The sequence below is a fragment of the Lagopus muta genome, chromosome 3, assembly GCF_023343835.1.
Source record: "Lagopus muta isolate bLagMut1 chromosome 3, bLagMut1 primary, whole genome shotgun sequence".
NCBI classification, from domain to species: Eukaryota; Metazoa; Chordata; class Aves; order Galliformes; family Phasianidae; genus Lagopus; species Lagopus muta.
This window is the reverse complement of record NC_064435.1, coordinates 4,506,815-4,532,600: the sequence shown is the minus strand read 5'-3', so window position 1 is coordinate 4,532,600 and position 25,786 is coordinate 4,506,815. Positions and strand designations below refer to the sequence as shown.

At 39.6% G+C, this 25,786-nt stretch overlaps 1 protein-coding gene across 17 annotated transcripts in view; it reads right to left on the bottom strand.

Moving 5' to 3' along the window:
- The window catches only part of PTK2 (protein tyrosine kinase 2), a 193,840-nt gene that overhangs the window by 24,513 nt on the left and 143,541 nt on the right, over window positions 1-25,786 (bottom strand). For 11 of the 17 annotated variants that reach the window (XM_048940406.1, XM_048940408.1, XM_048940405.1 and 8 more), the window contains 9 exons: window positions 24,208-24,264; window positions 22,809-22,829; window positions 21,678-21,775; window positions 17,040-17,124; window positions 14,175-14,275; window positions 12,514-12,629; window positions 10,960-11,060; window positions 8,791-8,880; window positions 6,989-7,193 (listed from right to left, as the gene is read on the bottom strand). In XM_048940406.1, coding sequence (XP_048796363.1) covers window positions 6,989-7,193; window positions 8,791-8,880; window positions 10,960-11,060; window positions 12,514-12,629; window positions 14,175-14,275; window positions 17,040-17,124; window positions 21,678-21,775; window positions 22,809-22,829; window positions 24,208-24,264 — 874 coding nt within the window. Of the gene's footprint in view, window positions 1-385; window positions 1,604-6,988; window positions 7,194-7,485; window positions 7,729-8,790; window positions 8,881-10,959; window positions 11,061-12,513; window positions 12,630-14,174; window positions 14,276-17,039; window positions 17,125-21,677; window positions 21,776-22,808; window positions 22,830-24,207; window positions 24,265-25,786 lie in introns of those variants that run through there. The other 6 variants (XM_048940403.1, XM_048940396.1, XM_048940400.1 and 3 more) reach the window with 3 other exon arrangements.

The window sequence follows — 25,786 nt, the reverse complement described above, 5'->3', positions numbered from 1 at the left end:
AACATTTCTTTTGATGTGCAATTACACAGAGAAATCCTCAGAGACAATAAATCAAGCACTTACTTGCATGAAAACTTATTTTTCACAAGAAAATATTCTACTGAATTGCTCTAAAGGATCAAAACAAACTGAAAATACATATTTGCGGAAACTCAACAGAGCTTCAACGCATTGCCATTTTTTTCTCTGTTGAGCAAAGCAGTCAAAAACACTTTAAATACCATGCTTTCCCCTTATATTTCAGCCTAAGCAAGAACACACACAGCAAAGAAATTCATCAAAACAGGAATATCTGAGATCATTCACGCAGCATTTGAACACTCAGGTCAGAAGGCTGCATTTCCAACAAAGCACAAGACAGTAGTAAAACTCGTTTGCTACTTACCACAGTTCTGACTATTAAAAAGACTGTTTGAAGTTCAACGTGATCCCGCTGCCCCCACAGCAGCCTCCTCCCAGCTCTGCTATGTGGATTATTAATGTTGGATATTTGCCATTTAAAAAATACTCAGAATGAAGCTCTGGAGGAGGGAGCTGCCAATTCACTGGAGCTGCACACTACATGGATAGCATGGAGATCTGGGGAGGGCAGAATATTTACATATCCATCTCCCCAGAGTGAGGACAATCCCGTAAAGCAGCCATTGCAGCTTCTTTATCACTCCAGCCTTTTGAGAAACAAAGCTCAGCACTGAGTTTATAATCTGTGCAGCCTACTAAATAACCACCCAGAATTACTCATACAAGGGATGAGATCAACTGCAGCAATCTATTCTAATCTTGGAACTTCACTGCTTATTTCAAGAGTAAATTCCTGCTTGGTTGCAGACTAGAACTCCGCTCTTCCTTCCCCAGCCAAAAGAATCCATGCCCCTTTTTAAAAGCAGCGAAGTCATCTTGTCTCGCTGCAGCTAACCCGCGTCTCTAAGTATGCTGCAATTCCAATCCATCATTGCTGAAGTAACACAAGAATGTGGAACAAAAACAAAATCAGACAAGTTATTTGCAGAAGTCATCCTGATAGAACAGCCACAGAAAAACAGCTACAGCCCAACAGAGGCGACTAAAAGGAAAACCTTTCTACTTTACCACCTCTTTTTTTCCTTCAGAGTAAGGAACAAAATATTTCTCACTTGAACTCACAAAGAATGAGCCAAATCCCACTGCCTTAAGGTAGTTCATGCTTCAAATATTCAGCGTGCATTTTTATGCACCGTGAGAAATCACTCAAGATGTGGCTGTAGTCATAAACCGTGATTAAGATCTTTCAAAAATACCTCAGAACTCAACCAAAAAAACCCCAACAAAACAAAAATTCACCTATACATATATGTGTGTGTGTGTGTATAAATGTATATACACTTTTTAACAAAGCTCTTGGTACAGCAGTTGCTCTACTCCAAGCTACGGGAATGGAACAAAAGCCAGCTAAAAGCAGCTGACTAAATTTAGAGATGGCTTATTGACAACTTGGAGCCACGGGTATGGTTTGTCACAGCACAGCCCTGATTTTCCACAAAAAGGAATGAAACACTGGTGCCTATTTCATAGAACGGCCTGGGTTGAAAAGGACCACAGTGATCATCTGGTTTCAACCCCCTGCTATCTGCAGGGTCGCCAACCAGCAGACCAGGCTGCCCAGAGCCACATCCAGCCTGGCCTTGAATGCCTCCAGGGATGGGGCATCCACAGCCTCCTTGGGCAACCTGTTCCAGTGCCTCACCACCCTCTGAGTGAAAAACCTCCTCCTAATATCTGACCTAAATCTCCCCTGTCTCAGTTTTAAAACCATTCCCCCTTGTGCTATCACTATCCATTCTCTTAAACAGCCGTTCCCCCTCTTGTTTATATGCTCCCTTCCAAGTACTGGGAGGCCACAATTTGCCTTCATGTTTTACTTATGGCATGCCATCATTTAATGAAATACCATCTGCTTCCACTGTATCACTGGCAATGACAATTTTCTACCACAGTGACTTGTTTTAGCATAGGCTCAGCTTTTTGCCTTCCAGCTCTCGTTCACACACCATGCTACTCCTCGGCCTGTACAACCACAGGTCCTCTCCTCACACAGTGAGGAAACGTGAGGCAGATCAGTTGCAGCAGTTTGTACTTGGATGCCCTTGACTACTGCTGACAAGAAGAGAATATAAAATAGAAATGCCTCAGAGAAGGATCACTCAAAAAACAAAAAAAAAACTACACCAAACCACAAGGAATATAAATGACTCACAGAAATGCCTTTGTTTTCACAAAGGGAAGACCAATCCATAGATGGAGTTGAAGTGTGCCAAGAGATATTTTTGACCCTTCCTCAGTACAGCTGCTTAAGTACTCCAAACAGTTTGTTAGTATTCACAGAAGGTCAGGAAAGTCACATCTAGGCATATTTTCCCAAACTACTTGTATTCTTGGCAGCAAAGAGAAGTATGAAGAGAAGAAGCCTTTCTAATCATATGGCTTCCTGAGCAAATCTGGATCCAGGGCATCTTCTTGTCTAGGCTGAGAAATCTGATGAAAGATCTCAGCTATTAGAAGTTTGTGCAATTGATAAACTTCATCCATTTTCCAAGAATCTCTCTGCTGAAATTTGTCAGGGGGATGGAAAAGGAAATATTTACCAGGACATCACTGTAGAAGTATCTGAAATACTGAAATGCAGCCTTAATTTCCAAAGGCAAAGCAACGTCAGTGTTTTCTCATATGGTGGTGTGGGAACCTACAGTAAATGCTGACCCTTGGAACCAGCAGCTTCTTTCTTCCTCTCTGCGGTCTCTGGCCTTCAGAAATACAAGGCTGTATGTACATGAGCACATTTTCCCACACAGCCCTAATTTAAAAACACTTTCATATGGATATTATTGCTTATGGTCGCTGTCAAATACCAAAAGGCTCATGAAGAATTTTGAAACCCCCATCATATGTATCAAATATGTGCTAAAATTATTTTTTGCCAGATGTCACAAAATAGCAGAACCCAAACTGCTCCCATTCTTATCAGTTTTGTTTCTTGTCATTATAAGCAACATTTCAGGAACTACAGCAAATGCCTTCACAAGGCTCAAGTCCAACAAGTTAACCATCTCACTGCAGTCACAGAAACAAGCTTTCAGGGGATGACTAAAGTCATTACTTTACTTTGCTTTTATTTTTTATACTTTTTTTAGGGTTATATCTGTATTTAATACATGACCTGCAGCCCACGAATGCTTCTGGGGTCATCACCTCTGCTAATACCTGTGCTTCTTCATCAGTGACCAACAGAGACCTAATTGATGATCCTAACACAGCACTGATAAAACTGCTTTTGCAATTTTTGGAGGAGAGGGATAATCAGCGATAGGTACTAGATATAAAATTTATTCAATGATGCAGTGAAAATGTCATGGCATCATTGAATATGGCATTCCATGGCATGAATGGAAAAGCTCAAAATCAAAATTTAGCTTGAACAATGTATATAAAAAGCAGTTTTAACAGAATTACCGGCCTGAGACAGACAGGGCACCATGACTCACAAGCACAAGCCTGGGAGCTGACCTCTAAGAAAGCTCTTCAATACACTGGTGTAACTGTAGCCATACAAACCTGTAGCATACTGAACACAGCAAAGAATGAACTAAATTTAATAATAAATTTAATGTTCCCAGAGATGAACAAGGAAAGGGCGGATGTGGCACTGAGGGATGGAGTTAGTGGGCACAGTGGTGATGGGCTGATGGCTGGACTAGATGATCTTAGTGCTCTTTTCCAACCTTGATGATTCTATGGTTCTACATGTGGAGGAGATGGCATATACAGCCATAGCAAGCATATAGTTATAGTAGAATTAAGCTTATGTAAGTAATTCTGAATGGCAAGGCTGTAGAAGTAATATTGCATTATTTGGGTTCATTAAATGCTTTAGGTCTATCATATTATTTAACACATAGTGCAAAATTAAAAATATCTTCTACACGTAATCATCAAGGAAACACATATTTCCTGATCGAAACGCTCTGGACTTTCACTCTGGCCCACTAAAGGACAGCATAGCAAGGCAGCATCTCTGCTTTCTGACTTCATCTCACCTTTCTGTTTGTTTTTCCCCAAATTGAAAATGGGAAATGTAGGAAGTGAGGAGGAACTAAAGCTGGAAATGCTTTAGTTTCTGTTTCTGTGCTTGCTCTGAAGACTAATTCATCCTTAGTCACTCTGGACAGACCCAAAACCACAAAATGCCAGGCTCTGTTACTACCCCAATAACATCACATAAATTCTACAGTAATCAGCATCCCACGTGGCACAAGCAACTGCAAATAAAGTTTGTGCAAAGCAGATGTTACTATGAAACACATCAAACAAACTGAGAACACACAAAACATTTATGCTCCCATCAGTACTATTTCAGATGCAGAAGTTTTTGGCTCCCTCCCCTCCCCCCCCAGAGCCATGGCCTTTGTTATTAAAAAGAGAAGAATGCTGCAGTGTTGCACCACTGGCTTCAGGCAAACAATCAGTCTGCTCTCAGCTTGAAAAAGCTACCCTGGAAAACATCCAGAATGAGCAGCAGCAACACCACACAGAAAAAGCCACCAGGGAAATGGCTTGTTTTTGCAAGTTCATGGGAATTTGAGATTTGAAACACAATCTTTCCTAGTTGCCTGACATTGCCTCATAAAAGGGAACTGGCAACCTTTCTGATGAGAGGCTGAATCCGAGCAGCACAAAGAATTCCTAAGGACAATTGGGCTGCCTAACTTCTAGGAGGTAAATGTCAACATTTTGGAGCAGAAGAAAATTTTCTGCTTTGGTGAGAAGAGAGCAAAAACTGGATTTCAGCATTGCTGTTGCTCCAGGAGAAAACCTCTTCTCTAACCTTAACTTGAAACAGCTTCTCAGCTTGGATGTGAGGAAAAAATTCTTCTGAGAAAAAGTGGTCAAGCACTGGAACAGGCTGCCCAGGGAGGTGGTGGAGTCACCATCCCTGGAGATGTTCAATAAAAGGGTAGATGTGGCACTGAGAGGCATGGTTGGTGGGCATGGTGGGGATGGGTTGACGGTCAGACTAGATGATCTCAGTGGCCTTTTCCAACCATAATGACTCTATGGTTCTCAACATCCTAACACGACAGAAAGAGGAAAAAAAAAGAATCCCCGTGTGGTGCATTTTTCATCTAGACTTGGAGAATGAAGTAAGTTGGTAGGGACTCCCAGAGGTGGCTGGTCCCATCTTCTTCTAAAGTTGGGCTTGATACACAGTGAGGTCAGGTTCCTCAGAGCCTTCCTCAGTCAAGGTCTGTAAGCCCCTCAGCATCTCTGGATGACCTGCCTCAGTGTGTAACCACACACCCTGGGAAATGTCTTTCTCGATAAATGATCACATCTTGCCTTTCTGGAAATTGTGACTGTTGTTTCTCACCCTTTGGCTGTGTATTTGTGAGGAAAGCCAGATTCTCGGGTTCTTGTCCATCCTGTATATCTGGTGATACCTTTCCACTCATTTTTTTCTCCTCCTCTTCCCCTTGTGACTCATGACTCTATGAGTAGTCTAAATTTTCAGCAGCAACCAAGAATGCTCCTCTTCCCTTCCTGGAAGAGGAATTCCCTTCCCTGTCTGAGTTTACACACTATCTGCCTGTCCACATTTTTTAGGACTTCCTTCTCCTCTGTGCCAGCCAACAGTTATCACTACAATCTGACTGCAAACTAAAAAGAGTAAAAAAAAAAAAGAATAAATGAACTGTGACCAAGTACCCAAACCATACTATTGTATCCTATCTTCTCCCTGTAGTCCCTACCCAGGCCTATCACTCCTTCCTGTATAGTCAACTCTACACAGTCAGTTCCTTCTGAGAAGGGCTACGTCCTTCTCTAGCTATGTAAATTATTTGGCTACAGATGAGCTCCCAGTTACACACAGAAACTTAAGAAAGAGGAAAAAAACTGAAAATGCAGCTTCAACTTAGGACAGCTTATCCATACAGGCACTCTGAAACAACACTATAAGCACAGTAAAATTGCCTCTCATTGTAACAACTTGTGAATTTTCTTCGAACACAAACATACAGTGAGAGCATGCAAGATGTTATGAACACAAGTGAAACAAGATGTAAGATAAAACTTAAGAACCTGGCAATGAATCACCACAAATTCAAGAGTGGATTTACAGCTGCACAATACCCCAATACCCACATATTGTTTGAGGCTTATGTTGTCTCAGTAAAACAAATACTGAACACTTAGAATACCACAAAAGTGGTCATAAATATTAAATATGCCTGTACAATATCTCGGTAATGCTTCAAAGTTTAAATATCACCCCTACACCTTGTCTGGAGAAATGAATATACAGGCACTGAAATAAATCGTGAATAAACTAAGAGCGTGAATTCAGACTGGTGTCAAAATCATGTACTCAGACTCACTGCAAGATAAATTGTAAGGCAGTCCATCCAACGCAAAATAACTTCTAGCTAATTACAGTGCATTTCTTGCAACTGCACAACTGTGCAAACAGATGCTTCTTGTGTGCTACCTGTGTTACAAAGTGACTTTCAGCAACACCTCTTCCAAATCTTGTTTGTTCTACTGAAAATGCTCAGACACCTAATTCAAGGCATCTACTCTGAAACTGGACGACTGATTTACTTATGAAAGAATTGCATTTTACCCCAGAACTGTTCACTGCACGTTTGCCTAGGTAAAAACAACTCTAAATCCCTTCTACCATTGTGCTGGAGAATTGTAGCTAAAACTATAAACAAACATGGAGTTCTTTCTGGCAGAGAAACACGACTGATGTTTCCAACCATATGAATTCACTCCCTAATTTAATTTACTCCAACAGATAAGGTCTGTATTTCCAGAAAAAGTACAAACAACCTGGCTTTCTGATGTTAAAACTTAACATACTCATTTTTAATAGAAAGAAAGTACTGTAATGGAAGACAAAGCAAAAACAAGTATTTCTGAGCAAGGAAATGACTGTTGAGAAGAATAACCCTACCTCAGTTGTGCTTTCAGTTCAGTAAACCTGGGTCGTCTACTAGGGTCGTATGCCCAGCACTTGGTCATAAGGCTGTAGAGGGTGGGAGGGCAGTTTGGAGGCATGGGCAGCCGCTCACCGTTCTCAATCCGACCAATAACATCGTTATTTTTCACTCCCTGGAAGGGCTTCACCCCATGCATCAGGATCTCCCACATACACACACCTACAAAATACACAACACAACTCATTTTGCCTGTGTGAGCAAAGAAAACCTGGTAAAATAAAAGAAAGCAATCCCTTCCCCCACCCCCAGCACACAAAGTCTTCATTTTAAGAGTGCAGATTTAATAAGAACGGTGACTTAAATAAAGGACAAAAGCCTTCTTTCAGAGCTGTTATGTTCAGCTATTCTACATGTTAGAAATGTATCAGTTCCCACAGCAGCTGGCTGGATTTGCACAGCCAAACAACGTGATTTCTGCAAAAAAACAGCCACAGAATCGACCCCTACTTACCAGCTGAGAGCAGAAGGGAGAGATGCGCAGTAAGATTACGTATGCACTACCAGCCAGAACTGCTGGTGAAGAAGCACAACACTCAGCTGGCTCACAGCAGCCTGGTTTCACATTTAGATACATTCTACCTATTGTAAATCAGAATGGTTGCTCATATTCAAATCTACTCTATTTTTTTTTGTTAACGATGTAGAATGAGCCGTATTTGCTCTTCCTCTGACTCGCTGCACCCGGCTTGTTCAGACTCGTAGGAGCATTTTCACTTTGAGGGTGATTCAGCCCTGGCATTGATCCAATTTTTTTGTTTTGTTTTGTGCTGAAACCATGTAATAAAACGGCTTCTGTTGAAACTACGTTAAAAGCACAAAGAGAAAAACCATCTGTTGGTTTGCTATCAGCCAGTATGTTTCAAAGGCTTAATTCTTCTAACTGGGACTGTGCTAGAGCTTTCTTCATATTACTATTAAAATCACATACCCTCTGCTTACAAGCACTCATATTTCAATTTGCAAAGTGAGTGAACCCTTACTCATTTGTTCTGCTCTTATTTAATGTCTCGTCTTTGTTCCTCCGCACAGCCTATGTTTGTTTTGTCTGTCCACACAAGCAGTAAGCTCTAGCTTGAGCACAGGTGATCATATTCATATAAAAGCTTTCAAATTTAATAAAGAAAGATCAAGGTTTCAGGATATTTCCATTGACCCGTATTTTTCTTTCAGCTTCCGGTCATATTTTCTGAGTGCCACGAGATATGGCTTAGTAGCTTAGTGGGTAGTAATTGTGATGGGAGGACAGTTGGACTGGATGATCTTGTTGGCCCCTTCCAACCCTGTGATTCTATGATTGCAAGCTATGAGGAGCTATCAAAGATAAACTAAATGGGAATTTAGCATTAAAGAGCTGGAAATAGGACATGATGTAGGCTGATCTAGAGCTTATGAAAACAGCAGAAAAAAAATAAATCAAGAAAACAGGAGGTGAAAATATAAAGCAAACTGAAAATAACCATGGTATTACGAAAAGAAATAAGAGGAAAAAACAAAAGTAAAAAAAAAAAAGGGTCTCCATTATGACCTTCCTTTCTGTCAGTTTCTCACTAGAGATGAAAAAGCACTCGCAACTTCAGGCTTACTGAGAAGAAGAAAAACACAGAGACAGAAAAGATGCTGGAAGAAACTGGAATTTTAGAAAGAACAGTAAAAATACAGAGGAATATCTGGAAATTATTAATCTCACAGAGATAAAAATGAAGCATCAAACATTTCCATAGGACACTACAAACCCCACCCTTTGGTATTCACCTACCAAACATCCACACATCACTTGCTGAGGTAAAGCGTCGGAAGTTGATTGACTCTGGAGCCATCCATTTGATAGGTAACTTTCCTTTGGAAGCTACAAGAAGACAAGAAGGCAGGCCATTATTCCTACTGCTGTGCTCAGACACAGACTTTGTTCTGAGGGAAATCATTTAAAGGCCAAACTCATCTCCACTCAATAACTATCAGATTTTGTACATGAGATTTCTGCACCATCTGACCAGTTCTGCAGGTCATCATCTAGAAAGAGGGCAAAAGAGCAGCACTTGACATAAATATACGGACTGATTAAGATCCTTCCAATTTTAAGTCAATTCTTATTTACAGATGCAGATGACATCAAGTTGGGAGGAAGTGTTCATTTGCCTGAGAAAGGCCCTACAGAGGGATCTGGACAGGCTGGATTGATAGGTTGAGACCAACTGTATGACTGTATGACAAAATTAGGTGCTGGTCACAACAACCCCACACATCACTACAGGCTTGGGGCAGAGTGGCTGGAAAGCTGTATGGAAGAAAGGGATCTGAGGGTGTTAGTTGACAGCCAGCTGAACATGAGCCAGCAGTGTGCCCAGGTGGCCAAGAAGGTCAACGGTGTCCTGGCTTGTATCAGAAATAGTGCAGCCAGCAGGAGCAGGGAGGTGATCATCCCACTATACTCAGCACTGGTGATGCCTCACCTCAATACTGTGTTTAGTTTTGGGCCCCTCACTGTAAGAGACACTGAGGCTCCAGAGCGTGTCCAAAGAAGGGCAATGAAACTGTGAGGGATCTGGAGCACAAGTCTTATAAGAAGTGACCAAAGGAATTGGGATTGTTTAGATTGGAGACAAGGAGGCTCAGGGGACACCTTACTGCTGTCTACAACTCCCCGAAAGGAAGTTTTGGCGGGATGGGGGTTGGCCTCTTCTCCTGGGTAACAGTGATAGAACAAGACCTAATAGACTTAAATTGCAGAAGGGGAGGTTCAGGTCAGATATTTGGACAAATTTCATCTCAAAAAGTGGTGAGGCATTGCAACAGGCTGCCCAGGGAGGTATTGGAGGACACCATTCCTTGAGGTGTTCAAGAAGAAGGTACATGGCACTGAGGGACACGCTACAATGGTCATGGTGGTGATGGGTTGATGGCTGGTGATCTTAGTGGTCTTTTCCAAACTTAATGGTTCTATGGTTCTATGTAACTACTGCAGTTCAGAATGCACCACTACTCAATTTGAAACTGACATGAAAATCTCAGTTATACAGCAGGTATTTTTAAATGGTTAACTGAAAAAAGGGTAGCTTGTTTGGCCTTACAAAACGAAAACAAAAAAACCTCCCAAGAACAGAACAAAATAAAACAGTCGCCAAAGCCTTTCAAAAATAACATGACAAAAATGTTCTTCATCTTCTCTCAGCATTGAAAATTCTAAGTAGCTCACAGTGATATAAGACAAACGAAATGCAGAAACATGCTGAAGCATAAGGGGACAGATAAAGGATGTTTTAAAATACATGACTGTTATTTACACATTTATTAAAGATTCAACTTGTGAAGAGTTACATATTATGAAGCAGATGTAAAACACGACTGCTTGCCACCATACACGCCATCTCTGTTCTGTACCTCCATCTATCAGGCACTGATGTACATCTCACAGCTGCTGGAGCTGCTTAAGCTCAATCTTCCATGCAAAATGGGAAAAAATGTAGTTGCGTGCACTCTTTTGTACTGAATTTTGCCAGTTGAGTGGCATTTGGGTGTATGCAGCATAAAATGACAATGCAAATTCCAACACCTGTTGGCAGTGTTGAAATCACTGCAGCATACTTCGGTTAATACATTACTATTACCTCAGACAGGCCTCAAATGTGGACAACCTTCTAAAAACCATGAAAAAAAAATATGAAATAACAAAATTTTACCCAGAAATGTATTTCTAATTTTGCAAGTTAAATTAGACTCTGTGATTCCTTTTTTTTTTTTTGATGCACAGGTGTAGGAATTTACTGCCATCTTTTCAATTCTTGAACATTTCATCATTTTACAAAAAAAAAAAAAAAACAACCCAAACAACTGCTAGACCAAGAAAACCTGGTCAATTCCTTTTGACAATTAACTCAGCACAGTGAAAAGCAGTGCCTTGTAAGATGAACCCAGAGTGCCAACTTACCTTTATAGTAAGTACTGTCTTCCATGTATCGGGATAAGCCAAAGTCACCCAATTTCACACAGTCAGTGGCAGATACCAGCACGTTTCTAGCAGCAATATCTCTGCCAAATACAGGAGATGCTATTTATAGTTGTTTAGAAACTTATGCTGATAAAATACCATTCGAAAAATATTATTAAAGCCCAGAAATATCAATCTCCTTTGAAAGGACCAAATCACTCTTCCAGTCACAGTTCGGGTGCACATACACAGAATAAAAAGAGGACTATTACATGTTTGCCTACTGATTCTGAAAAGCTTGCAGAAATACTCTGGTATATTTCATCCTTTCAAGCAAAAACTGTCATTCTAAGGTGTAACTGTCAGTGGTGTAACTGTCAGTGTCGGAGGAAAAAGTTTTAGTTTTGGCAGTTCAAATTAATGGAAAGAAGAAAATCTGCCCTCTGCCATTGGAAAGGTGTGGAAATGCTTTAACATCTCTGTCCTGTAAGAAGCTTCTCGAGGAGCCCAGTTTTAGTGGTACTACAGTGCTTCCAATAAGACATGCATATTCTTTTCCTGCAGCATCCTAGGTGAGAGAAGCAGCCTTATGTATTTGTTGATTCTGGATTCTGGCAGGCTGACAGACTTAAATTTGAGCAGCAACCTGAAGTGATCCACTTCTTCCCATTTCAGTACAATGCAATTAAGTTGTCTTTCAGAATTTTACTGCTAGAGTTAAAATGAGCAGCGACTTGGCCAAAATTCAAATATCTGTGACAACTGTAAGGGTCTGTTATTTACAGTGCTGCTACATTCATGTAAGCATACACAAATATCCAGTATGCATACACACATATACACGTTCAATGTATGCTACATATCGTTTGCACTTAAATATTTAAACACAGGCAAAATGTTCAAGTTCCAAATGCTTCATGATAATCTCAACTTTGTCAACTGTTAATTGCATACAATACAGGGATAAATTCATCTTTTCTCCCTAGGGAGGAATTCAAAGGTAATAAAGATTTGAAACACACAAACATAGAAATATAGGTTCACTTTTTAGCTAAGCAAGCAGTTTTATGTTATAAACATTTTATTCACCCTGTTCTTTGCTTAAGAAGCCAGCTGCCCCTTGTTTTACTTCTCTGTGTTTGGAAGATGACAGCTGACAAGCAGTTTGAGAAAATGTTGTAACCACAATGCAACAACTCCGATGGAATTTATTCCTCTGATTAAAATGAGGCACTATCTCCAAGTCAATCTAGGAGTGAGCCAGCAGGTGTCACTCTTGAAAAGGGGGTTATTTTGCTATCAGTCTCAAAAAAGCTGTACTAACATGAAGACGGACACAAAACATGAACCTAGTGCTGCTATTCATCATAAGCCAAGAAAAATATACAGGAAAGTTAAGCTTAAAACATAAAACTATACGTATCTTAAGCATTCATCTTCACTCAAGCAAACACATCCAGCACCCAGAATACTCCCAACCAGCAGTCTGGTGATCTTGCACATTCATTCCCTGATGTTTCAACCAGACACATACACATAGACATAAAGTCTTACCTATGTACAAATCTTTTGCTCTCTAAGTAAGCAAGTGCTGTGCTAAGCTGGTAAGCGTAGAGGATCAGGGAGGCCAGGTCCAAGCTGAATTTTCTTACTTGCAAAAACGATCTCAACTTTTTGCATAAAGAAGAAAAAAATGGAAGTGGTCAGGATGAAAGATAACAGATTCAAACAGGCTGCATCTCAAACTGCCGAGTTTACAGAAGTGTCAACAGGTCTGCCTATGTTTCAGACTGCATGAGAACAGAAAACCATTGGCCATGAAAAACCAGAATTCTGCACAAAAACCGAGCAACTTTTTCTGCATGAAAAATGTTACCTAAACCAAGTAAGCTTTTTTCCATTGCATCCAGGCTCCTTCTGGAGGCTGAGTGCATGTGCTGCTGCTGTTCTAGAGACACCTGGTCCTATGAGCTCACCCACTAAGTGTGCTTATTTTTTTCTTAAGTGACTTCAGAGAACAGCAGTGCACAGCAAATCAGAATACAGATAACAGCTGTATTGTTTGAGAAGAATGCATTTTCTACCTTTAAATTTGCTAACATATATGCACTTCCCTCAGAGCACCTGCTATCAATGTAGAAATTTTATAAACTACGTTCCCAGTTAAATGCAGTTAGGATCTAATAAAAAGTGGCACTAAATGCTGTGTATAAATTAAAACAAAGATTTGAAAAGCAATTTGGACAACAGAAAATAAATTTATGATCTTGTGACAGCAAATGACTCCTCTATGGGTTTCTCCTGTCTCTCCTGTTTTGCCTGGTTTTTTTTTGTTTGGTTTTTGTTTGTTTGTTTTGTTTTTTTTAACAATGAACAATCAAAATGACAGCCTTACAGCATGAAATATATGAAATATTACTTCAGTTCACATTTTCAGATATGTACAAAGGAAATAAATCGATTTTAAAATCTGCGATCTAGTTTGGTATAAACCATTCACCCAAATGACACGAGAATGAGGAAAGCCACCTTAATGAGGGTCTCTGTACAGGAGAAGAAACATCATAAATTCACTGTTCCAAGGGACAAAGAACAGTTTTTTTACTCAGGAAAGCTTCCAAAAAGTAAAAAATAATAGTTTGTAACTACTGTCAGTAAGATGTCATGAGCCACGTTAGTCTATGAACAGCAAACCCACCCATTTTCATGTGCCAAGTTCAGTCTTCCAGGAGCAACTCTTCAAGACTGGGCAAGTAATTTGGATGGCTTTATGCCCCCACTTCTACCTTTCCCACAGACTCTCTGTATTGTCTCCTTCAATTGCTGCCTTCACAACACAAGCCTCTTTTGCCACCTTAAAGGAATGAAGGAGGCATCACATAATAATTTCCCTTCCAGAACACAAGTTTGCAAATGCTGTTTAAATGGCATCTCACTATCATCATCTGACTTGACACAGGTCATGCTCTCACCCTGCAAAAACAACCAAAGTTCTTCTGAAAACTATGACTGAATCACTTCGGTATGAGCTGATGCAGATCCCTTAGTGGAGGAGTTAGGTCAAATTTTGCCATTCCTGTGTCTGAGTCCATAATTCTAAGACAAGTATGATATCATGTCTGTCGAGTCTGCCTTTGCCTTAGTGCAGATAAGTGATTTTTTCAGTGTTTGCAAAGCCAGACGAGAGTCCAAAGACACATGAGAATTTTTCGTACCTCTCCAAGCGTACAGAGCTCCATGATTATCCACACTGGGTTTTCTGTAATAACTCCAATGAGCTTCACAATGTGAGGATGATCAAACTGGCGCATTGTTACTAAAAGGAGAAAAAACAAGACTGTATGCTACAGAAAATTTGGGGTTTGTAAGCAATAAGAAAGTTCTACCCTGACTGAGCATAACAAGGGCATGCTGACCTATCAATTCAGTGCGTGACCTCTTAACCTGTGCTTTTCTACTGGAAGAAGAGGAGGAAGGATAAAACTGAGTAATTCAATGGCTGAAAAAATGTATGTCAGTTTCTGACACAGACACAACCTCACGTAACGACTATGCTCGCGTCTGACCTTATTTTCTATGGGCTTAATTAACTTCTCAGTCTCAGCAATGCAGTCAGTAGATTTCATGCACTAAGACATAGAAATGCTTATTAACATTCTGGGAAGGTATGTTTGTTAGGTTAAAAGAAATATCAGTCCTCTGATTGTGTTTTCATCTCCCAACATGCATATGATGAGCATTATTAATTTGATTTTACAGTACTCTCTCTTTTGTATTTACAATGTAGAGTGTCAACAGAAATACACAACAATTACTGAACTGGCAAGTCTGCTTTAGTTCACATATGACTTTAGAAGAATAATCCCCTTCCCTCCATAATGTGGCTTTTTATAAATCGTAAACTAGAACAGTAGGCACCTTTTCTATTCTAAAGAGCTCTGAATTCTACTTCTGCACTGTAGTTCACAGCAGTTTTATAACCAATACACCCTGCAACGCTAAGCATCCCAAGAGAAATTCTTGGATAATGCTACTTGTATGACTTAATCTTGTAATAGTTCACTAGCATATTTTACTGCACAGAAACTTAAATGGGCCAACTTAAGAACATACTCTTTAAAATATTCATGTGTTATGAAAACTACAGGAAATCAATAAAACAAACAACCCTATCAATATGTAGCTCAAAACATTAATGAAAAGGAATGAAGAATGAATGGTGACACATGAACTGGGCAAGAAAAACTGGTAAAACACTACATAGAATGGAACTCGATTCCTAAATCACTGACTTCACTTCACTTCCCAGGCATCCGTACAGACTGGAAGGAGGGGTCCTTGAAAGCAGCCCTGTGGAGAAGGACCTGGGGGTCTTGGTAGATGAAAAACTTAATGGACAATATGGCCTTACCAGTTTTAAACATATTTGCTCATAAACATATGAGCAAATGCCTCAATGGTAACACACTACTATGCAAGAGCAGACAGGACTGAAGAAACAAACGTTACTCACGGAAATGTCTTTTTCCACATGGAATTACAGAATCACTAACGTTGGAAAAGATGATCTTACCGAGTCCAACTGTCAACCCATTACCATCATGCCTACCAAACCATGTCCCCAAGTGCCACCCCTATCACAGACACCGACTTCACCACTCTGGGCAATCTGTTCTCTTCCTGAGAAGAAATGTTTCCTAATATCCAACCTGAGCTTCTCCTTGTGCAGGTGCTCCTCCTTGCAAGAATCAATCCTAAGTCTTTTCAGCACTGGAAAATTCACCACAAAAACTCAAATGCCCAAACTACTACATCAGTATGATTTATACTACTAAAAAGTATGATCTTTCCATCATACTTCCACGTCCTGAATTTGCAAAGCTTTTGTTTATGTATGCAGTACTAAGGAAAAAAAATATCTGAAGCTTTTTAGCAAAATGGCCAGCTCTGGCAGGATGCTGGATATGGGCCCTGCAGAGAATGCCCTTAGAAACAACGAGGCAACATCTCAGAGTTTGCAAGGGAGAAACATAATGGATTGGAATTACTTTTAAAAAAGAAGAAAAACAGAAAAATGATTAAATCAAACTTGTAAAGCACTATTTATCTGCCTACAAGACTGGTGTTTTCTGATCTGTCGAGCACAAGTCTAATAAGGTGGCATTAAATTACTTTCTACATTAACAGACAGCTGTCTAACTTTGACTTTTAAGTTATTCCTAAAATAACTTAATTCCTCCATGTATTTACTTTTCCAAAGCTAGACAAGTAATTGAAAGAATTACAGCAATTTAAGAAAAATACGACATTCCAAACTAATAAGGCATAACCTATGAACACATTTTCTACACAATTTGGAAAAACATGAACAAAATGAACATTAAGTGGAGAGTACATTATAACAACTGCCTATAACTAATTAATGATATACCATAATGATATACCATAAGACACTTCACAAGACACAGAGGCACAACTGTGGAGGGTAACAGGCAGCGTTTTCTTACAGAGCCAAACGTTACAGAACTCAACAACTACACTTCTACAGAGGTTTTCTGCTAGTATTTTCCTTAAAAAAGTTTTCCTCACATATCACAGATGCTGTTTGAGGTTGCATTATTTACAGGCAAATGTTTAAATAACTGGTTTATTTCATTAAGATCTGACATTTCAAAACAGATACAGATTTGATGTCTTAGCAACTTCACGAGGACAACAACCTGACCTAAAAGGTAGTGTAGTACATTGACACAAATGCTACTACATTAAAAAAATCATTAAGAAGGAAATAGGAGATGAGATTTTTGACACTCCAAAACCAGTTCTGAAGCCTTTGAGGAGTCAGATATCACTGTTGAAATTTGGAAAGCCAAATAATCCACATATAATCATATACAAGGGCAACGCCAAGATATAAAGAAGTTTTCCTGCTTTATATATACATATATACATACATATATTGCAGGAGAGAACAAAGCCCATACTATACATTAATAAAACAAATTCTTATTGGAAATCTCTGGCACAGATGGCTGCAAAGTCCAAGGACCATTTACAGAAGCTAATAATGTAATACTCACAGGCTTCTTGTAGGAACTTTTCTCTAACGCTGTCTGAGGTGCAGTTTTTGCATGTTTTGATTGCTACAGCCATAGCTGGATTTTCCTGAAAGAGATTTAGAAGTAACTAAAACACAGACCACATAAAATTAGGTCTAAACCTCCAACAAAACTGATTTAGAGAAAGTGAATATTAACTAGAATACCTTTAGTTAAGAAATTAAATTTGAAAGCATCAATGTTAAAAATGTTATTATAACCGAGACATTTAGTGTGCGTTTACATCTAATTAAAATTTTATCTGTTTTAAATTACGTTAATCCATACAGAAATTCTGACAGAAGATGATTAAGTGTGCAGTACTGTAAATGTTCCAGCACTACAGAAGATTAGAAAGGAAGCACAGCTAGCAAAAGCAAAGGGAACAAGTAGATACATGCCTGAAAAACACACTTGGCTTCTGCAAGCAACTTGGAAAGCCAAATAAAGGGCTTTTTGTGGCTTTTTGCAGTGCAAAGACCAGCTATAATTTTTGACTGACTCAAATCCTTTATACAAAGCAGACTGCTAACAGGATACAGACTAAGTCAGCTTTTCAACTGAATTCAAACTACAAAGAGAAGATTTTATAAATTAGCTTCACAGCCCGTTACACCAAGAGCTTAAAACTGAGTTTAACAGAACACATGTATTCCAAAGCAGAATCAGATTTGAGCATCTGATTGCTTATCCTCCAAATACAGAAAAATGAGAAGCTCTCAGACAGCCCAAAGGAGGCCTCCTGGCTCAGGAGGAGGCTTTCATCTTATCTTCCTTTGGTGCGTCCTACAAACACTCCTTTCTAAGTCACAGACAGCACTGAGGAGCTGTAAGAGCGTTTCTTTCCTAGAGGAGCTCTAGGCATTCTGTCTTCACAAGGATTCAAAACACCACAATTTACTTGGAAAATGATTTTTTTTTTTTAAGTTTAAATCTCTATTTGGCAAGTGCAGAACCTGCATAATGAGCTGGAAAGCTCACGTACTGCTGGCTCTCACAAGAACAACTGCATTAAGTTGCAACAGAAGCTGCTCCATCCACGAGGAGCTCCATCTGCTCCAGCACAGCACATCCCCACTGCTGCATCCCAGGATCAAGTGTCACTTTGACGATTGTTAATGAACTGGAAAAGCAGGTGAAGTGCTTTAAAATTAATTCTGATCGAGACCTGACAAAGGATTAATGAGTTCCCAAAAATTGCAGCTCTGAGGAGAAGCACTTGGTGCTCTCTGGTGGATGAAAAGCCAGACATAAACCAGCCTGGAAGGTCAACAGTATCCTGAGCTGTACCAAAAGAGAGGTGGCAGCATGGATAAGGTGGAGGTTGTCCCCCTTTGCTTTGCCTTTGTGAGGCCACATCTGGAGTACTGTGTCCAGGTCTGGAGTCTCCAAGACATGGAGCTGTTGAGAGCGGGTAAAGAGAAGGAGCATGAACGTGATCAGAGGGGCTGGAGTGCTTCTCAGTCTGAAGAAAGGTTGGAGGAGTTGGGCTTGTTTAGCATGGAGAAAAGAAGGCTCCCGGGAGACCAAACTGAGGCATTCAAGTTCCTAAAAGGAGCTTTATAAGCAAGAGGGGGACCTACTGGGCAGACAGTAACGGGACAAGGAGGAACAGCTTCAAACTAAAAAGAGGGAAGACTTAGACTAGATATCAGAAAGAAATTCTTTACTCAGAGGGTGGTGAGGTGATGGAACACGCTGTGATTGCACCATCCCTGGAGGTGTTCAAGGCCAGGTTGGACGGGGATTGACCTCGAGAGGCTGGAAAGGTGGGCCCGGGTGAACCTGATGGGGTTCAACACAGCAAAGTGCAGAGTTTTGCACTTGGGCCGGAGGAATCCCAAGCATCCATACAGACTGGAAGGAGGGGTCCTAAAGAGCAGCCCTGTGGAGAAGGACCTGGGGGTCTTGATGGATGAAAAACTTAACGTGAGCCAGCAGTGTGCTCTTGCAGCTCAGAAAGCAAATGGTGTCCTGGGCTCCATCAGAAGAGGGGTGGCCAGCAGGGACAGGGAGGTGATTGTCCCCCTCTACTCTGTTCCTGAGAGGCCCCATCTGCAGTACTGTGTCCAGGTGTGGAACCCACAGTACAAAAAAAGACAGGGAGCTGTTGGAGAGGGTGCAAAGGAGAGCCACAAAGATAATCAGGGCACTGGAGCACCTCCCCTACGAAGACAGGCTGAGGGAGCTGGGCTTGTTCAGCTTGGAGAAAAGAAGGCTGCAGGGTGACCTCATTGCAGCCTTTCAGTACCTAAAGGGAGCCTACAAACAGGAGGGGAATCAACTCTTTGAAAGGGTTGATAACTGCAGGACAGGGGGAAATGGTTTTAAGTTGAGGGAGGGAAGATTTAGGTTGGATGTCAGGGGGAAGTTCTTTACAGAGAGAGTGGTGAGGTGCTGGAACAGGCTGCCCAGAGAGGTTGTGGATGCTCCATCCCTGGAGGTGTTCAAGGCCAGGTTGGATGGGGCCCTGGGCAGCCTGGTCTGGTATTAAATGGGGAGGTTGGTGGCCCTGCATGAGGCAGGGGGTTGGAGCTTCACGATCCTTGAGGTCTCTTCCAACCCTGGCCTTTCTGTGCTTCCATGGGCCCTGGGCACAGAGATCTGCTGGCTGGTAACCCTGCCCATGGCAGAGGTGTTGGAACTGGGTTGAAACTTTCTTTTTTTTTTTTTTTTTTGCATAAGATGACAGAACAATGAGGATCCAAAAACAGACTGGTAACACTTGTATAGCAAACAGTTAACACTATTTTAAATGACTCTTTTAGCTTAATTCCATAGTAAATAAGGCTTCAAAGACAGTTTTATTAGATTTGCTTGCACGTAAACATTAAGATCGTATACACATGCCTAACTTTTCATACAGTATTCTATATACATGCTGGTTTGTGGTATTTCAGAAATATTTAGTAGCAAGTAGCCTTGTAGAAGATGTGGTTGCTACTCAACCAATTGAGTAAGAATCTCCCAAGTACAACAAACAGGGATAAATGAGATTTTCAAATTGGAATTTGAGCTAGCAGAAGAAGATACCAGGCATCTCCTCCATGTTTTCACATGTGAGCTGAATACACACAAAGATGGAAAAGCAATCATGTTATTGTAACTTAATTTTTTTACCTGCTCTATCATTTCTTCCAGACATTTAAGCTACAGTCTATGATTACTACATCAAAATTTAATGATACCTTACTACTTTCACTTTGCATATTTGAGTGTCTAGATGCAGCAATAATTTCATTAATAAAAGTAATTAGTAGGTTAACATTTATAGAAAGCTGACGAGGTGCATGATGACTTAACAGAATCTAATTTGCTATTCAAGAAAAATAGAGATGGACAGCATTTACAGAACAGCTCCAAGAAAAGAGGTCTACCATTGGTTCTACAGAGCACTACATTTATCCACTTTGCTCCAAGTTCACTGCAACATTCTTCCTCGAGCACTCCTATTAAGTTGCCCAGGGTTAAATAAAAATAAAGACTGGTTCTAACACAAGGTATAGCAGAAGTGTTTTTCTGAACAGAGGTATAATGAAATATCTAACATCTGTATGATATATTTGAACGCTTATCCCTATTTTAAAGTATTGCATTAAATATGTATTTATTTAATCCCACTCATGCTTGGGGTAGTGATCAGTTGGTTCTGGGACATAATGCTTCTGAAGCCAGAACTCAGCTGTTGTACGTATGAATTATAACTTCACTTACAGAAATTCCAGACACCAAATTTCTGGAGTTGAGAAATAAATTTTCATCTGACAGTTGCAGACGTAGTTCCTCATTACAGCTGGCTAAAGTTAAATAATTTTACAGCTTTGTCTCTATTCTACCCCACTCCTCCAGTCCCCAGTTTAATTCCTGAGTGCCACTGCCTTCACTGGTTTCAATGAGGTGACTACTGAACATTAAGGTCTGGCTGGATCTGCATCTATTTTGTATCTTTTCTCAGAAGAAATAGTAATAACTTATGCTAACACACAAGTCATAGAGCAAGAGAGAAAGATGCTTACTGCAGAAACAGATGCTTTTAAATATTATTGCTCTCTGTTGTAGCTACTGCCTTTCCAGCATAAAAGACTAAAACTTCTCCCCTATATTTCAGCAGAGAAGTTAGATCACTTGATCCTGACCCAACTGGCAGCTTCTGCACTGAATGCTGAATTGAAATCCAACCCAGGTTTAACATCTCCAGATGCTATTTCAAACTTCAGAGAAGGTTCTACAGCACCAAATACTCACTAGTGGAGTATGGCCAGAGGTATATGTGCATATCATGCTTGGACAAACTCAAAATTAAGAAGAATGTGTGCAGCTAGGTTTAAAAGCAGTGAGTTCTAATGCTAGTGCTGCCAGTGGTTTTGGTAGGGGTGTGAACAGTTTACCTGGCATTTCTGATTCACTTTCTTATCTGTAAAACAGAGGGATCACTCTAGAGCTACTATTTTAGATGTCTGAAAAATGAAAAATATGCTGTAGGTGGGGATTATTCCAATAAATACATCACAGAATCAACGTTTGCTTCTTCTGGAAGGCATATGAGGCACACATTTCTTTATTTTAACTTGAAAGCTTTTGGTTTTTGGCTTATTCTTTTGTTTCAGAAGTGAAGCTTACCGGACTCATGTAAATTCCTTGGTGCACATCTCCAAATTGTCCTTCACCAATGCAGCGCCCCAGTTCAATTCTCTCCCTTTGAATTTCATAATCTCTGGCTATAAGAATATAATGCACTTAAAATATCAGATCTCTGAGGAAAGGCAGAGGAACAATCCACAAGATACCAAACTCAGTCACTCCAGTGTCTCACAAATGAACAACTAAGATTCACATACGCTGCACACCAACCTATACAAATGCTGTATACACAGTGGAAACCTCTTAAACAAAAGTTTGAATCAAAGCAATGAAAATGAAAATGTGAACTATAATTTCTTGAATTAACTATTATGCGTTATTTATTTCGATGCAATAGAGATAATTAAACGGTTACTGCTAGTAAAAGACAAAACATAAATAACCTAGGACAATAGAGATGATTATAAATACAGCCCTTGCCCACATGCTTTTATGAGTTTAAGAGAAGTCCACTATGTGGTATTTTAGATCTTGGAACCATCAAATCAGCCAGGAGAATTTTTAAAGAGGTAACTGCAAGAAAAAAAATACAGAAACGAAGAGCATGGCAAATAAAGATAGAATGAAAGAGCAAAATTTTGAGTGCAATACACCTCCATCAGTCTGGAACTGAAGTAAAATTGATAGAATGCATTGCAACTTAGCAATTTTAATAACTTCACTGCTAAGACTGAGAGGTTTTCTGATGGAAATGCCTCAGTGCTTTGGCAAAAAAAAATTAAGCAATTGCAAGTGAATTACTTCATTTGCAATTTAATTTCTAGCAGACATGGAAAAATATTTCTGGAACAGCAGAAAAACACGTACAGTATATGTTTTCACCTCTACTATTATTCAGAGCAAAAAAATAAGCTACCAGCTTAGGACTTAAGGACTGATTTTTTGCACTTCATTAACACTATAGAAATAACATTGTCTAGAGATAGATAACACTGTGATAAATGCCCTTTTCATTTCTTGCGTTAAGTACTGCATTTTCCTCTTTAAAATCCCAAAGCTAGCTGGTTTAACTATAGATAAATAATGTTTATTAAATGAAAGTGAATAAGAAAAATTCCACATCATTCCAAACTGCAAGCATACAAGGATGGGTAAAGGATCTCCTGTTACCTTCATCTATTCCATAGCTTTCTGCAGTGCAATTGAGAGAAAGATCAAATGCTTACTTAGAGCTTCTTAAAATCAAGTCAAGGACAAACATTTTTTTAACATTTAAAAAAAATGAAGAGCTATCACAGATGCAATTTTAACTTTACACTGGCAGAAGTCACAGGTCTGCTCTTGTGATCTGAACTGCCCGTGCCCTGGGACAGCTGAACACTCGAACCCACTTCAGTGCGGCACAGCACTTAATGCTCGTGTCAACAGCCCATCCTACAGGCTTGGAACTGAAGGCATAAACTGAAGTGTTCAGGAGTCACCCAGCGCTGGACCACAAGTAATTTGTTCAATGGAAATTTAAAAGAAAAGGTTACAAAATAATAATGAAAAAATCATAGGGTTAATATGTTTAAAAAATAAAAATAAGGACTTAGGTTATTTTTTGACCCTGCAGTTATTTTGATGGAATTACGTAGTAACTTACTGCAAGACATTCAAAGCACATTGTTTATTTCTAGAAAACATATATTCTTGCTTTCCAAATATTTTCCACAGTAGCATATTATACAATAAACACTGATTATGAAACATTTCTGTCTCATGAAAGCCTGAAGAAATCCCTACACACAGTCATTATTTTCCAGCAGAACACGCTATCAGCTCAGCACCATCCTCCCCTGACACACCAAACCAACCTGGCATTTCTGTAGGCGTTCTTCAGAAGCAGACAGAACCAACTGTTTAATGCTAGAGAAATCCCAGGCTGCCAAAATATTTCTGTAGGTTGCAGATGTAACTTAAAATCAGCACATGGACTTCTATGTGAAATTAGCTGACTCTGACAGTTCAAGATGATATCCTAATTCAAATACTCCATGAGCAAATCCTGGCGGTGGTCAATGCATCATCTTTTTTCTATTTCAAAGATGAAGACTCAGAAGAACTTTGCATCTTTGTTTTTGTTCCTGAAGTCTTTTATCTTGAAAAATACTGCATGTGGTACAGATGACTTTCTCTAGAGAACAGCATGCGTGACACAGAGCAAGGACCAAGGATGGGATACAGCTATAGAGCAGTATCCAAAAGCATTCCAAATCCCTCGCCTTTCTGACAGAAATCTTACTCATTCTTTAGGCATTGTGTTCAGCATAGCAGTACAAAATAAACCTCCATTTTATGACATTTTGAGTCATAAAAGGGAGCTCACAGTGAAGTCACTGATAACACCAAAAAGCTATGACAGAACCTTACTTTGTTTCATAACCTGAATTTAAAAGGACACTGAAGCTAGGAAGCTTGCAAACATCATCGAGCAATACATGTGCAAAGAAAATATTCCTAAGGCTGAAATGTAAGATTCAGTCCCAAAGAAGCTGCTGGGAAGAAAAGTTCCAATTAACATACTTACTTGATGGCATTGTATAAGTATCTTCTTCATCTATAATCTCTGCATAGTCATCTGTTTCTGTAAAGGGAGGAATTAAAGAGTTTCGGGAAAAGCAGATGAAAACACTTCTCCAAAACAGTATCTCCAATGTATCAAAGCTGATAAGTCACAATTCCCCACTTTAACAGTGCTGGGACACATTTACAATAGCGTGAATAAAACTTGCTCATGCATAATTTATGGCATGATAATGACCTCAAATGCCAATTATGCTACGTCACATAGATGCATTCAACAAGGAATAAAAGAAAGTTTCATTGGTATTCAGAAAAGCGTAAGTTCTCTAACTGAATCCAATCTAAACTGTTGACTTCAAAAGAAAATCCTTTTAAGAGCAAATTCGACCACAGGAAAAAAAAAACAAACAACAAAAAAATAACAACAAAAAACAACACATTATTAATGGATTAAATTGCTTTATCTTCAATAAAGTGTGAACAATAGTTTGGTAATATTTATGTCAAACAAGCAAAACAGATGGTAAAGATGTTCCAGGGCAGCATCTACTTACTGTCAGTGCAGCAAGGTGAGCAATTTTCTGTACTATTTCCTAAAGAAAACAGATCTTTTTTCCTGTACTACTCTCAATTTTGTTTAGTAGAAATTTGCAACCAGATTTGCTGTCTCAAATCAGCATCTTTAGAAAACATCCAGCTCTCAAAGTTATCAGAAAAACAACAGCGTATTTCTTCCTCTGTTTCAAACTTATTTTGCATCATCAGTTCTCATGACAGTGTAACTGGTGGCACGTCCTGTCCTACCAGTGGCTCCTTCTGTTCCTCTGAAGAGCTTCCAGGTCATGTAAGTCATTTCCTAATGGTCAGAAATTCTCCCAGGGTTTACAAACCCATCCACAGCAGTGCGATAATCAGTCACTGCCAGGCTGTTAAATTCTATTCACCAACTTTAATTGCACAGAGGTTCTCAACATTGAGTAATTTCAAGTCCGGTATGAGGTTTTAACAGCTGTTTTCAGGTGATTACATATTGGGCTGCCTCTGAAAGGCACAATTCGCTGCTTCTGCCCTGGAGCATATGTACAAGCCTACAGCTCTTCTGCATCATTTCTACAGCCGTGGCTTCTGAATGGTGAATGGGACAAAGCAAAGGTTGGGATGATCCCTTCTGGTGGCAGCCCTCAGTCCAAAAAAAGCCAACTCTGACACCAGAGCAAGGCTCCTAAATATTATACAGGTGAACAAACAAGAACAGATTTTCAAACAAACTCAATACTCAGCAACTAGAAAACTTGAGGTTACCTACAGTTTGAACACTATGTTTGTACAGTTTGAACGAAGTGTGTTTGAAGTTCAACACACTTTAGCAATCAAATATAGATTTATGATCCTAACTTCATAGTACTAACACAAAATTGAAGTTTTCTTTCTTCCAAACCCCTATTGGAATTTCCTGTCTCGTAAAAACAGCAAATTCTACACTATTTAAATTTGTGTTAGGCAATTTCTGCTTAGGATACAGCAAAACAGAACTGCCAAACCAAAATCCAATGAATTATGAAGACAGTACACAAGTGTGAACA